Raw genomic sequence first — 14,777 nt, forward strand, 5'->3', positions numbered from 1 at the left:
GTCGTCATGGTGTGTTTGTTTGCAATGAATGTTGTTTTCTTTTAATTCATGAACACAAGCATGTATGTATGTGTAGCGTTGTAAGGTACCTTAGTAATGTAAGACAAGTGATGTTTTGGTTGCAATGAAGGGATAACTGCCACTTCCAACCAAACATACTGGTCCTGCTAATGTTGTGGATATAAAGGTTGTGTAAACCTGTCGGACGGAGATGGATGTCCGTCTGATCATGTGGGGGTTGCCCCTGTATCGTCATACGCCATGCCTCTTATTTGTAACTGAATGAACCTACAACTCTGTCAACGTAACTCACACACGAACGTCGAACGTTAGTTAAGGGGATGTCGTAAAAGAATTTAGAAACTAGGCAAAATAACATCATGGCAAGTTAAAAATGATAGCGTTTAAGATGCAATGATAGCGTTTAAAAATAACAACCTATTCTAACTATTTAGTACATGTCGACGTATTACTCAAAAATGATAGCGTTTAAGATGAACGGTGTTCCAACTCCTTGGCACAGGTTTGCCATCCTTGGTGCATATACGATAGGCGCCATTACCTACTACTTTTTGAATCTTGTATAGGCCTTCCCATGCTGGTGCTAACTTCCCCGCATTGAGTTCCTTAGTATTTTGAAAAACTTCCCTCAAGACCCAATCTCCGACGCTGAATGTTTTAGCCTTGACGTTTTTATTGAAGCTTCTAGCTACTATCTGCTGTTGTGACGCCATTCGAACAAGGGCTGCCTCTCTTAATTCTTCACTCGTCACAATGTCGTGGCTTAACTCCTCGTCATTCCTATCTGGCGTCAGCAACCCATAACGCGACGTCGGAACGCGCACCTCGGGAGGGAGGACAGCTTCACACCCATAAACTAAGGAGAAAGGGGTTTACCCCGTCGCTGTCCTTGGAGTAGTCCTGTTTGCCCAAAGAATTGACAGTAGCTCTTCCGCCCACTTACCTTTGGCGGCTCTGAGACGCCTTTTGATGACTTTGAGGATCGACTTGTTGCTAGATTCGGCCTGACCGTTGGTCTGTGGATATCTGGGCGTCGCGGTGCTGAGTTGTATGTTCCACTTAGCCAGGAAATTCCTTGTGGGCGTGCTTATGAATTGAGAACCGTTGTCGCAAATGATTTCGGAGGGAACGTCGAACCTGCATATGATACGCCATATAAAAGTAATAACCTCTTTATCGCGTACCTGGGTGAAGGAGTCGGCCTCGTTCCATTTGGAGAAATAATCCGTCAAAGCTAACATGAACACCTTTTGCCCCGGTGCTTGAGGGAGTTTTCCCACGATGTCCATTCTCCACCTCATGAAGGGCCAAAGGGTGATAGTAGGGTGCAGCCTTTCTGCAGGTTTATGTGACATGGCAGCATCTCGCTGGCAGGCGTCGCATTTCTTAGCGTATTCGACGGCGTCTTGTCGTAGCGTCGGCCAATAAAATCCCATGCGTAAAGTTATGTTTGACAGGCTGCGTCCTCCTGAATGATTGCCGCAACATCCATCGTGCATCTCTTGCAACACTTGTCGGCATTCGTCGCCGTCAAGGCATCTTAAGTATGGTCCTGCAATGGACGTCCGAAAGAGTATACCGTCAAGTAAAACATACAAAGAGGCCCTGAATCGTACCTTTCTGGCTTGTAGCCTATCTTCGGGGAGGATACCATCTTTAAGATATTGGATGAACGGGGTCTGCCAACTTGTTGACGCAGTTGCAGCATTACTGACGTCGATGTCATTGACGTCCATCGCGATGTCGTTGACGTCATCAGCTGTGGTTGCATTGCTTTGTGGACTGCTGGCGACGACAGATGGACTATAGGTATGCTTTTGAACCCTGACTTTCTCATGGCTGACCCAATGTTTGCCAATGCGTCTGCTTGCGTGTTTTGGTCCCTGGGAATCTGAAAGATGTCAAATTTGTCAAACAATTTTACCTTTGATTGGACGGCGTCCAAATATGCCGTCATTTTGGAGTCTTTGGCGGCAAATTCCCCTTTTATTTGGCTGACGATGAGCAATGAATCACTATATGCTTCTACTTCAGTAGCTTTTAAGTCTTTAGCCAATGTTAATCCTGCCAACATCGTCTCGTACTCTGCCTCGTTGTTGGTAGCTTTGAAGTCGCAACTGATAGCTCGGGCTATGATGTCCCCTTGTGGCGACTTTAGCAATACGCCTAAACCGGCACCCCGAAAGTTGGAAGATCCATCTACATGCAAGATCCATTTACTGTTAGTTGTATTAACTTCAAGCATAATTACCTCTGTTTGGGCTATTGCCTCTAGTGTAGGGCTAAAGTCAGCCACAAAATCCGCTAATGCTTGCGACTTTATCGCTGTTCGAGGTTGATAAGTGATGTCGTAGCTGCTTAACGTTATTGCCCACTTGCTCATTCTGCCTGTCAGTTCTGGATGCCTTAAAATAGACTTGACGGGATAGTTAGTTTTGACACAGATAGAATGAGCTTCAAAATAGTGTTTTAATTGTTTGGACGCCGACACTATTGCTAAGACGAGTTTTTCTAGAGAGGAATACCTGGTTTCGGCGTCGACCAATGACTTACTTACATAGTATACTGGCAATTGTCCGTCTTGTCCTTCCCTAGCTAGGACGGCACTTACCGATGACTCGCTGACGGCGACATATAGCAGTAATGGCTCGTCGGCTATTGGCTTTGACAGCAACGGTGGCGTCATGAGGTACTGTTTGAGATCTTGGAGAGCCTGTTCATGCTCTGGCGTCCAGTGAAATCCTTTGTTTTTCTTTAGGACGTCATAGAACAATCGGCATTTATCCGAGGACTTTGAGATGAAGCGATTCAACACGGCAACACGTCCCGTTAACTTCTGCACTTCCTTCACATTTCGCGGTGATTGGATGTTAAGGATAGCCTTGATTTGATCTGGGCTAGCCTCGATGCCTCGCTTCGTGACGATGTACCCCATGAATTTACCTGTAGACACTCCGAAAGAACACTTTGTAGGATTAAGTTTCATGCCATACCTTCGAATGATGTCGAACGATTGTTGTAGGTGTGACACATGGTCATGAGAATTTTTGGATTTGACCAGCATGTCTTTATGTAGACCTCCATGGTGTCCCCTAGCTGGTCTTTGAACATTGCATTGACTAGCCGCTGGTAAGTTGCGCCGGCGTTTTTTAACCCGAATGGCATGACTTTGTAGCAATAGATCCTGCGGTCAGTGACAAATGACGTCTTCTCTTGGTCTTCTGGATGCATGAGTATTTGATTGTACCCTGAGAATGCGTCCATGAATGACAGCAGCTCATGTCCGGCAGTAGCGTCCACCAGGCGTCGATGTGCGGCAAGGGAAATGAGTTTTTGGGACATGCCTTGTTGAGGTCAGTGAAGTCTATACAGACCATCCACTTCCCGTTTTTCTTACCTACAACAACGACGTTAGCTAACCAATCAGGATATTTTACTTCCCTTACCTTACCGGTGTCGATCAACTTTTGTACTTCGTCGTTGATAATTTGATTTCTCTCAGGGGCGAACTTGCATCTCTTCTGTTTGACCGGCTTGTGATTTGGGTCAACCTTGAGCTTGTGTGTGATCACGTTAGGATCTATCCCTGTGACGTCCTCGTGGGACCATGCAAAACAGCCAGCGTTAGTTTTAAGGATATCTATTACCTGTTAACGGACGTTGGGGGATAAGGCGGCCCCTATTTTGACCGTTTGGTCTGGCTTGCTGGGGTCCAAAATGACCTCGTCAACTTGCTGCTCCTCGAAATCTTGTTCCCCTAACGTCCCCGTCTGTAATTGCTATGCTTCCGATTTCCTTGGCTTCAAGGACGTCTTATAGCATTCCTTCGCGATCCGTCTGTCCCCTTTGATTTCCTGCACTCCCCATTTGGTAGGGAACTTCAAAGATTGGTGGAACGACGAGGGGACAGCCTTCATGCTATGGATCCATGGCCTGCCTAAAATCACATTATAAGAAGAAGGGCAGTCAATGACATAAAACTTAGTTGGCATGTTAACTCCCTTGGCGAATGTGGGCAGGGTCACTTCTCCCATGGTTGCTTGGATTCTCCGCTGAATCCGACAAGGACATAGATTTGCGGATGACGTCACGTCATCGATCCCCATGTCCTCTAGAGCGCTTCTCATCAGGATGTTTGCTGAACTGCCATTGTCCACTAACACACGTTTAAGCAAGCAATTACTGACAGTTAAAGATATTACCAGACCGTCATGGTGTATGTCTCTGTCGTCGCCGAGATCCGTCATCGAAGGTATGGCATGGCCTCCAGCTCGACGTCACGGGGTGACGGAGTTCCTTTGGGACGGCGTCTTGATTAACCGTCTCGTGCATGCCGTTTAGCTGCAGAATATGTTAGTCCACAGATATCTGAACCACCGCTAATGACATTAATTACCTTGACATGCGGGGGGATGACGGCGGTTGACGTCGGTCGTCATTTTTGACACCGTCTGCTTACCCTTCTCCGTCAGCAAGTCTTTAAGGTACCTTCTTCAGCAGGTGGACACCTCTCGCCTCAGAGCGACACACTCGTCGGTGTGATGCCCATGGTCTCCGTGGAACTCGCACCATTTGGATTTGTCGCGATGGGCCGTCGATTTCTCGTTCCTGAAAGGCCATTTAACAGCAGAACCTAAAGAATGTAAAGTATTAATGATACCTCCCATAGTGACGTTGAAAGCCATATTCGCTTAGCTTGGGGGGAAGGCCGGGATCATTCTTCCAATCATTGGCTGGTCCGTCATGACGGACGCTATGAACCTGCTGCGGGCGCTCATAAGGCTTTTGACGCCACGATGCTTGCTTGTTGGACGCCGCCTTCCGGCTGTCGGCATTGGCATAGGCCTTTCTGGACTGCATGTCTTCCTCCAGCCTGATTTGGGCCAACGCTTTGGCTTGAGCATCTTCGAACGTCGGACATGGATATTTGGTCAGCTCCTTGTAGAGGTCTGATTCCTCGTCCAAGCCACGTCTGAACGCCTCGATGGCCGTCCTAGCATCGCAATTGGAATGGACACCTTTTCCCTGTTAAACCTGTTTACAAATTCTTTAAGAGATCGTCAGACTTTTGCACAATCTTGTGTAAGTCGCTAGCTTGTTTTTCCATTTTGCGACTACTAGCAAATTGCATATTAAAAGCATTAACCAATTGAGCAAAAGAAGAGATAGTCCCGTTATTGAGATTAATGAACCACTGCAAAGCTGGCCCAGTCAGCGTAGAGCCAAATCCTTTGCACATGCACGCTTCCTGCATATTCTTTGGGATTGAGATGGTGATCATTCTTTGTTTGTACTGAGCGACATGGTCGTTGGGATCTGCGGTGCCGTCATAAAGCTTCATGGATGGGACAGAGAACCTCTTGGGCACCTCGATCAACGCGATGGGATCTGCAAAAGGAGAATCAGCATAACTGTTAGGAGTAGCTTTTTCCATAGGCCTGGGGACACCAGGGATGCGAGCGATCATGTCTTCTAGTTGCTGGAGACGCTGTTGGATAGCATCATCGAGACGGCCTTGGACGGGCTCTTTCAAGGGATCAGTGCCGTCATACTCGCCGCCGTCGGCATCTTCCTTTTCCGAATCATCAGCATCTTCCGGATCAACATGATTCACAGGAGTCTCGAACCCCTCGCCGTCCAGATTCCGCATCCTGGAGACGCCACGAACATTGCGAGGCTTAGGCCCCTTTGACGTCTTCTTGGCGGACTTCAAGCTTTGGATCTCCATGCACGACGCAACATAGCTCTCCTTCAACGTCGCCATCTCCGCCTTGACGCGATTGAGCTCGTCAATAACTTCCTGGGTGGTAACCCATTGTCCTGCCATTGCAAACACGAAAAGATGGAAGAGTATGGAAAAATAAAACGAAAAGAAGTGATTGCCAATAAATGTATAAAGATCTTGCTGTGGCCCCACGGTGGGCGGCAAATTGTTTATGCCGATTTTGTATTTAATACGCAAAAGGTTAAGGTGCCAACAACTAGATCAATATGCGAATAACAATCAACATTATGAAAGAGATAAATAGCGTAAATTGAATAAAGTAGTAAAAGGAACAAGAAATTGTTGACGCGGAAAACCCAAAAGGGAAAAACCGCGGGTGATGCTCTTGATCACCAATCCACTAATATGATGTTGATGCCGTACAAAGATCGAGCAAAGTAATGATGAACTTTGTTCTTCGTTACAAGAGGAGTTATGTAGTAAGAGAGAGAGTGAATATTTCTAAAGAGGGGACTAGAGAGAGATAAGAAAAATCATCAGCCAGCCTCCTAGGTTTACACAAGATTACATATATATGCGAGAATCTTTTCTACTGATTTTGTGAGCTGCTTCCACCATCTTAGCGCCACGTCACCCACAATCCCCCTTGTATCTCAACTGCCTAACTGCCACAATGACGTATTTGAACTGGTCCACCTTATTTTGGCGGCCCAACTTTAATTCTCTCTCCACTTTGAATCTTTTGCAATGTAGCGCCAAGGTGTGAAACGTGGGCCCAACAATTAACCTAAAATAGTCCATTACACTTTCATGCCCCCATCATTAATTGAGTGTTAAACATAAATTAGATGTGTAAAGTTCAAAAGGTTACTCTTTATCAGTCACTAAGGGTATATGTTTTTTTGGCAATATCATAGTGGTACGCGATGCGCTCTCTAAACCCTTGAGCATACAGGGTGCTTAAAGAGTCCCTTAAAATTTTTGGACCCCTTTGTGTCAAAACATGAAGAAAATGGGGTTTGCAGGAATTCTATAAACCCTCTATGTTAGAAATTTTATGGTTCACGTAGCTGGACGCATCTTTATAAAATTGGGATTAGAACTTTGGCATTGTTAATGTGTGAAACTTCAAACAAGTTTTGTAACTTTATGAGATCTTACAATACTTTGTTACGTCAGTTGAGGGATATATAGGAAGAATATGCTGATAATCTCTGTAGAGTGCGCCAATATTAAACCAGAAAGGAGAAGCAATAAAAATTAACAACCAATAACTAATCTCCATTTCAAAAATGACAAAAATAGAGGAGTCATATCTTCCTTCATTCCTTATATCATTTATTCAATCATATTTTGATATCAAAGATCTATACTATATTCTTTCTCTTAACAGCACACAGTATGTGACTATGCTTTTCTTGACAGGGAGCAGCAATTCCTGGTTTCTTCCAGCAGGAGCCCTGAACACAGGCTAACAGCAGAATAATAATTCTTCCTACTTAGTGGAGTTAGTTGGTTTGGCTACTTCAATGTTTCAGCTTGCTCCTGCTTTCTAAACAGTTAGAGAATTTGACACCATTGACAAACAAGGAGTAGATTTAGAAATTTACTAGAAACTTTGTATACAACGTGTTTATTTGTACATAATCGGATTTGTGTTTATGCCAAATTCTGATCAGGCAGAACTTAGCTGAGGATCTACAGCTAATGGAGATGCAGCTACAAACAACAAAAGGTGCTAGCTACGGAATTAAAAGAGAATGCAAAGAAAAGGCAAAGACACCAAGAAATGGTGACGCGGAAAACCCCAGGAAAAGGGTAAAAACCGCGGGTGGAATTGAGTCCACCAATCCACTATTTGAGAGAATTACAACTTATAGCTAGCAGCTAGCAGCTTAGAGCTAATACTAAATACACTTGAGAATATTGTAAATGTAGAAGAGAGAAAGAATGTAAGTAAGAGCAATGTAAAGACTTACCTTTTACAGAGTGTTATTCCCTTCTATTTATACTAATACAATTGTATAACGTTACTCCTTATTTGAACGTTGCATAACTAACTTCCCTACGAAAGCGCCACACCTCCTAGAATCTAGGGAGATCTCTTCTTCTGCTGGCTAACCACTTCCTCCTATTTCTTTGGCTTAACGTCACTTATTTTGACTTGGTCTTGATCAGTATCCAATGCTCTTTCAACCGAATTCATTCAACTCCCCCCATCTCTGCTTGCTATAGCTGCTACCTGATAATCTCTAGCTGGAACAGATGCATAACCTGCAGGTTCAGCTTAGGAAATTTTTAGGACATAACAATTTGCTATCTCAAATTACAGTAATTGCCGTAAATCACATAAAAGTCGATTTTGTAAAGTGACTTTAGGAACGAGTGAAAGCTCAGTTTTTCAGATACAACCCGGCGTTTACAAGACCTGATGGTAGCACTGTGGAATGGGGATGGTAGTGGTTCGGACTTAGATCTAATTATGCATAATGCGACTCTGACGCTATTTGAAATTGGATTTAAGTTTGACTCCGACTCCAGAAATCCGACCGACTTAAAATCATAACATACAACTCCGACCCAACTTTTCCCCCATGTTTTTTAAATAGAAAAATCTTGTATGATACAAAAAATCCAATCATTACTATTTTTTTAACAATCATATAGCAACCGTCTAAGTTTAACTAAGCATTACTTCTATGAAACTAGTCGTCGAAGTCAGATTTGGATGAGTAGGATTTTGTATGGGATACGACTCAGAGTCAAACTTTTTAAACGAAGTCGGATGGGAATTTTTTTTTCCTTCAGATCAGGACTAAATTCTCTTACTGCGGACTTGCGGAGTGTTTAATTTGGAGGCAATCTGCTGATGGATTTACATATTTTCTGAAAACCTCAATTGTTGTTTGTGCAGACAATTTACCATAGATCATCATATATTCTGATGGGATTTGCATATTATATTTAGCATAAGAAGGTGCTTAAACCCATTTCAACTCAAGAATATGCAGCCAAACTACCATAAATTATCTATTTCCTCTGCTATAAGATATACGTATCCATGTCACTGTAGAGTACTCCAGTTATCAACTTATCATAAAATACTCTTGTCCTTTTGACGTGAATTTGCACAACAGCCTAAGGCCTGGATATATATTGCGTCGAATAATATTTATGCCAATCCTGTATTCCTACTACGTTAAACAAGTTTAATTAGTTAGGCTTAGTTCCCTCTAGGTTTAACCTTGGGAGGGTTTGCTAGTCTCGATACTAGGGTTTCCTCATAGGGGGTTCTTCTGTGATAATCATCGGCACATGATTGTAATCATGGATGCTGAAAACAATGGAAACCGTGATCTCACTCATAGCGAAAAGGAAGTTAATAATACGATAGGAGACAACCAATCGGACCAGGGAGAATTAGGGCAAACCAAAACTGATGCCGCTGATCCGGTGGAATGGCAAGAAGAGGATTCGGAGGAAGATGAAGCCCGAACTGAATTAGGGCTTGTCATACGAATCTGGACGAACCGCCATATAAATCAGATGGCCTTTATAAATACGATGAAGAATATATGGCAGGCGAAATTTGATATGGATATTAAAAATATTGGAAAAAACTTGTATGTAGTACAATTCCATCATTGGAGAGATAAGCAACGGGTGGTTGACGGGCAACCGTGGCACTTCGACAAACATGTGATTCTCATGAGCGATGTGAAGGGTAACTGTAAACCCTCGGAGATTCAACTATGGGAATTCCCAATCTGGGCAAGAGTGTATGATCTTCCGTTTAAGGGAAGATTAAACAAGAATAATGTTACTGCCATAGGTAACAAAATAGGGAACTTTGTGAAAATGGACAGCTCGGGTGCAATGGGGATAGACAAGTCAGTTCGCATCAGGATTCTTCATGATGTGCGAAAACCTCTTGTCACGAAGGTGAAGGTGAAAATGAAATCGGGGCTGGAGGAGACTTTTGAGGTAAAATATGAACGACCCCCTTTGTATTGCTTCTTTTGTGGGAAAGTAGGACATGGAACGAAGGATTGTGATGACGAGGATGCGGAGGATGAAGGTGTGGTGAAATATGGTGGATGGCTGAAAGCATCACCTTGGAAGACTGGTAATCTTGGGGAAAACTCAGGAGGAAGAGCCGGAGATACAACATGTGCTCGGGCCTTGTTTATTACGAAACCAAAAAAGAAAGCAGTAGTAGAGGATCCTAATATAGTCGCCAAGGTGGTGGATAGAATGAGCTCTTGGGGCATAAAAGACGGTGAGACTGTGAAGGGAAATGATAGAGAAGAGGGAGTGAGTGTGGAGTCATCTGGGGGGGACAAGATCATGTGCAAAAAAGGTGTAAATACTGTGGGTCTGGACAGATGTACTGAACCTTGGGATCGGGGGGGAGACATGGTGATCATAGAGGCGAATACAGAAGTTATGGAGCAGCCTATCACTGGGAAAGGAGGTAAAAAATGGAAGAAAGTGGCGAGGCAGCGAATGAAGGAGGGGGAAACTGTACAAAACCTCAGTGGCACCAAACGAAATGAAAGGGAAGGGCTGATTAATGGGATTGAACAAGCAGAAATTGAAGAGAGAAGATACTTGAAGCGGGTAGGGATGAGTAATATGACTCAACACACAAATGAACATGGTAATGCTGAAGAAGAAGTGGCGGGCCTCACTGATTGGGCCCTCGGTGGACAATGAATTACATCTTATCATGGAATTGCAGGGGGTTGGGGAGCCCTGCTGCAACTAGTGCTCTTAGGAGATTAATCTCCTCTGAGAACCCACAACTTGTCTTCCTTTCGGAGACAAAACTGAAAGTACATGAGATGGAAGCAGTGCGAAAGAAAATAAAAATGGAGCATATGATAGCGGTAGACTGTAGTGGAGAAGGACGAAAACGAAGTGGTGGCCTGGCCCTATTATGGCAACATGAAATACAAATTCAGGTTACCTCTTTTTCTCTCAATCATATTGATGTCATAGTGGATGATGGATTAAAGGGGGAATGGAGATTTACAGGAATTTACGGATTTCCGGAGGATGAAAATAAGTTTAAAACCGGGGCCTTGCTGCAAGCCTTGGCGAGAGCTACGGAGATTCCGTGGTTATGTGGCGGGGATTTTAATCTGATGCTATTGGCTAGTGAGAAGAAGGGAGGAGGGGACTTCAATGTGCAGGAGGCGGAGATTCTGCGAAGTGCAATGGAGGATTGTAAGTTTATGGATATGGGCTTTGTGGGATATGAGTATACATGGTCGAATAATCGCGGAGGTGACGCGAATATACAAGAGCGTCTTGATCGTTTCTTTATGAATACCTTATGGCAAATGAAGTTTCCAGGATCTTTTGTATCGCATCTCATTAAAAGAAAATCTGACCATTTACCTCTTGTTGTTAGTGTGAGAGGTGAGCAAAGGCGTGGAGGACATAGACAAAAAACGAAGAGATTCAGATTCGAAGCTATGTGGTTGAGGGAGGAAGCTAGCGGTGATGTAGTGAAAGAAGCATGGCGGAAAGGGGTGGATGCTGGAGTTAACATTGCTAGGACTTCAAATGAACTTGCAGGTTGGAGTAAGAAAATGTTTGGGAATGTAGCCAAGGAGATTCGTAGGTGTCAACACCAAATGAAGGAGCTGATGGAACAAGAGCCAACGGAAGAGGTTATGCACTGTATGCGTGCAATCGATGCAAGAATTAATGAACTGGAGAAAAGGGATGAAATGTATTGGCATCAAAGGAGTCGACAGAACTGGATAGAGAGCGGAGACAAAAATACAACATTTTTTCACCAAAAGGCGAACCAACGTGCGCATAGAAATAATATTCGCAGCATCAAAAATGAAGCAGGGATATGTTATGAAGAGGAGGAAGACATCATGGAATGTTTCGTGAATTTTTTTGAACATCTCTTTCAATCAAATTCCAACTGTGATATGGAGCCCATTCTAAACCTTGTGAGGCCGAAAGTTACTGAAGAATTGGCTGCCCAGCTTGCGGCTCCATTTAGGCGAGATGAAGTATCCGAAGCTCTGTCACAAATGCACCCGAACAAAGCACCCGGACCCGACGGTATGAATGCTCTATTTTATCAAACTTATTGGGATCATATTGGTGATGATGTTGTTGATAAAGTACTAAACATGCTAAACAACGTTGATGAAATAAGCGCTGTAAATGAGACACATATAGTGTTAATCCCAAAAAAGAAACATTGTGAATCTCCAGTTGATTACCGTCCTATTAGTTTGTGCAATGTAATGTATAAACTAGTGTCAAAGATTCTCGCTAATAGGATGAAAATTGTGTTGCCTGAGGTCATTCATGAGAGTCAAAGTGGTTTTATTCCGGGTCGACTGATTACAGACAATGTGCTTGTGGCGTATGAATGTTTTCATTTTTTGAGGAAAAAAAAGACTGGAAAAAAGGGGTATTTGGGGCTCAAACTTGACATGAGTAAAGCATATGACAGAGTGGAATGGTGTTTTATTGAACAAATGATGCTAAAGTTGGGTTTCCCTGCGATTTATACTACTCTGGTGATGAAGTGTGTTATGTCTGCAACTTTTTCTGTGCTTGTTAATGGACAACCATCACGGAGATTTACACCATCCCGCGGACTCCGCCAAGGGGATCCGTTATCTCCATTTCTGTTTGTGTTGTGCGCAGAAGGGTTATCTACACTACTTAGGGATGCTGAAAGCAAAAAGTTGATTCATGGTGTGAAGATAGGGAGAAGAGTGGATCCTATTTCACACCTTTTCTTTGCGGACGACAGCATATTATTTGTTAGAGCTACGGAGGAAGAAGTTGAGAATGTGATGGAGGTTCTTACCATTTATGAAGCAGCATCTGGGCAAAAACTGAATATGGAAAAGTCAGAAATGTCCTATAGCCGAAATCTGGATCAGGAAAAGATTAATATCCTTCAGACGAAGTTGGCTTTTAAGGCAGTAGAGGGACATGATAAATACCTGGGTCTTCCTACTTACATAGGGAGCTCAAAGAAACGAGTTTTCCAAATAATTCATGATCGTGTCTGGAAAAAGCTGAAAGGATGGAAGGGACAGTGCCTTTCACAGGCGGGACGGGAAGTTTTAATTAAAGCAGTTGCTCAAGCCATACCCACATACGCTATGCAATGCTTTACGATCCCAAAAAGTATCACTGATGGGATTGAACGAATGTGCCGGAGCTTCTTTTGGGGGCAAAAAGCGGATGAAAAGAAAACGGCGTGGGTCGCGTGGGACAAACTGTTTCTACCTAAGAAAGAAGGGGGTTTGGGGATCAGAAACTTTGAGGTTTTAACAAGGCGATGCTAGCAAAGCAGGCATGGAGAATACTCACTAAACCTCAATCGCTAATGGCCAAAGTGCTGCGTGGGAAATATTTTCCTAGAAGTACGTTTCTAGAGGCAAAGACAACCCCTAGCATGAGTTTTACATGTCGATCAATTTTCTCTGCTAGAAAAGTGATTGAAAAAGGTATGTGCAGGGTGATTGGGGATGGTAATGAAACACACATATGGAATGATCCCTGGGTTCCGGGATTGCATAACTTCCGAGTGGAGTCTCCACGTAATGCAGAAGAATTAGAAGGGACCATGAAGGTGAGTGACTTGATTGTAGGGAATGAGTGGAACGTAACTATGGTGGATAGATTATTTAACCCTTGGGAGAGTCGAGCCATAAAATGCATACCGGTCCCGTTTCAAAGAAGACCTGATGAATGGATGTGGGTTCATACAAAAAATGGGCAATACTCAGTTCGAAGTGCATATTACCATGAACTACTAGAAATGCGAGGGCACAGTCCCTCAACCTCACATAGCCAAAATAAGCGACTGTGGAAACAACTATGGAGTTCTAAGATTCCCCCGAAAATTAAGCTCTTTGGCTGGAAAATATTACATAATGGAGTCCCAGTTCGACATAACTTAAGGCGAAGAGGTATGGTCCTAGATGATGAGTGCCCAAGGTGTGGGGAGGCGGAAGAAACTATTGAGCATATGATGATAACATGTGGAGAGAGTGTGAGGGTGTGGTATAGCTCTCCTCTTCGCATAGACGTTGATATAGAGAGGAAACTGTCCTTTCGAGAATGGACCGAAAACCTTATGGAACGTAACACAAATGAAGATTGGTGGGCTATGTTCTGGATGTTAGCGTGGAATATCTGGCTTGGAAGAAACAAATGGGTGTTTGATCGAAAGAGAATTGAGTTCGTCGAGGTGGTGGATAAAGCAGTCAAAGGGACGCAGGAATATAACCAAGCCCAAATACGAACAAGGGGTGAAAATAACCGAAGTGAAGATGCGGTGAGATGGAATCCCCCAGTGGCAGGCATGGTAAAACTAAATACCGATGCTGCGGTATTTAAAAATGGCGGAGTTGGCCTAGGGGGAGTGGTTCGTGACTCAAATGGCGAAGTCTTGATGGTGATAAGTAAAGGGCTGCTGACCCATACTAATGCTGAACTGGCAGAAGCACTCAGTGTGCGACATGGAGTATATAGTGCGATCGAAGCCGGATTTCTCAACCTGGTCGTAGAGATGGACTGCCTAAAACTATACCAGTATTTGCAGGCAAAGCGGTGCGAAGCCACCCCTTTTGGAAGAGTGGTTACAGATATCATTAGTGGTATGTCAAGATGCAATGATGTAAGCTTCTCTCATGTTAAGAGGCAAGGTAATAGAGTGGCCCATATTATAGCCCGAAAGTGTAAGGAAAATATGGAGGCAATGGTGTGGATGTTTGATTTTCCTTTGAGTATCCATAGTGCTGTACTGGATGATAAGTCCTTTGATTATTAATTCCAAAAATTTTTTTCCCGTCAAAAAAAAACAAGTTTAATTACCAAATTATGTACTATTTTTGTTACGTCACTTGAGCAATTTATGGAAAGAATATGCTGCATTTGTGCACTAATGATATGCAACCAAAAAGAAGAAGCATTAAAAATAAAACCATTAACTAACCTCCATTTCAAATTCGTCATATGTAGAAGAGTGGAGTAT

General features: G+C 43.5%; 2 protein-coding genes across 2 annotated transcripts; both read right to left on the reverse strand.

The window, feature by feature from the left end:
- Positions 1-473: 473 nt before the first annotated feature.
- Positions 474-3,285, reverse strand: LOC130591328 (uncharacterized). The gene is made up of 4 exons (XM_057394602.1): positions 3,015-3,285; positions 1,946-2,964; positions 965-1,904; positions 474-862 (listed from the first exon to the last, which is right to left on the reverse strand). Exons 1-4 carry the CDS (start codon positions 3,283-3,285, stop codon positions 474-476), a joined length of 2,619 nt encoding a protein of 872 aa, XP_057250585.1.
- Positions 3,286-4,514: 1,229 nt separating this feature from the next.
- Positions 4,515-5,848, reverse strand: LOC104892735 (uncharacterized). Its single transcript, XM_057394603.1, has 3 exons — positions 5,064-5,848; positions 4,682-5,014; positions 4,515-4,629 (listed from the first exon to the last, which is right to left on the reverse strand). Exons 1-3 carry the CDS (start codon positions 5,846-5,848, stop codon positions 4,515-4,517), a joined length of 1,233 nt encoding a protein of 410 aa, XP_057250586.1.
- Positions 5,849-14,777: the final 8,929 nt, after the last annotated feature.

This window comes from Beta vulgaris, chromosome 5 (genome assembly GCF_026745355.1).
Source record: "Beta vulgaris subsp. vulgaris cultivar EL10 chromosome 5, EL10.2, whole genome shotgun sequence".
NCBI lineage: Eukaryota > Viridiplantae > Streptophyta > Magnoliopsida > Caryophyllales > Amaranthaceae > Beta > Beta vulgaris.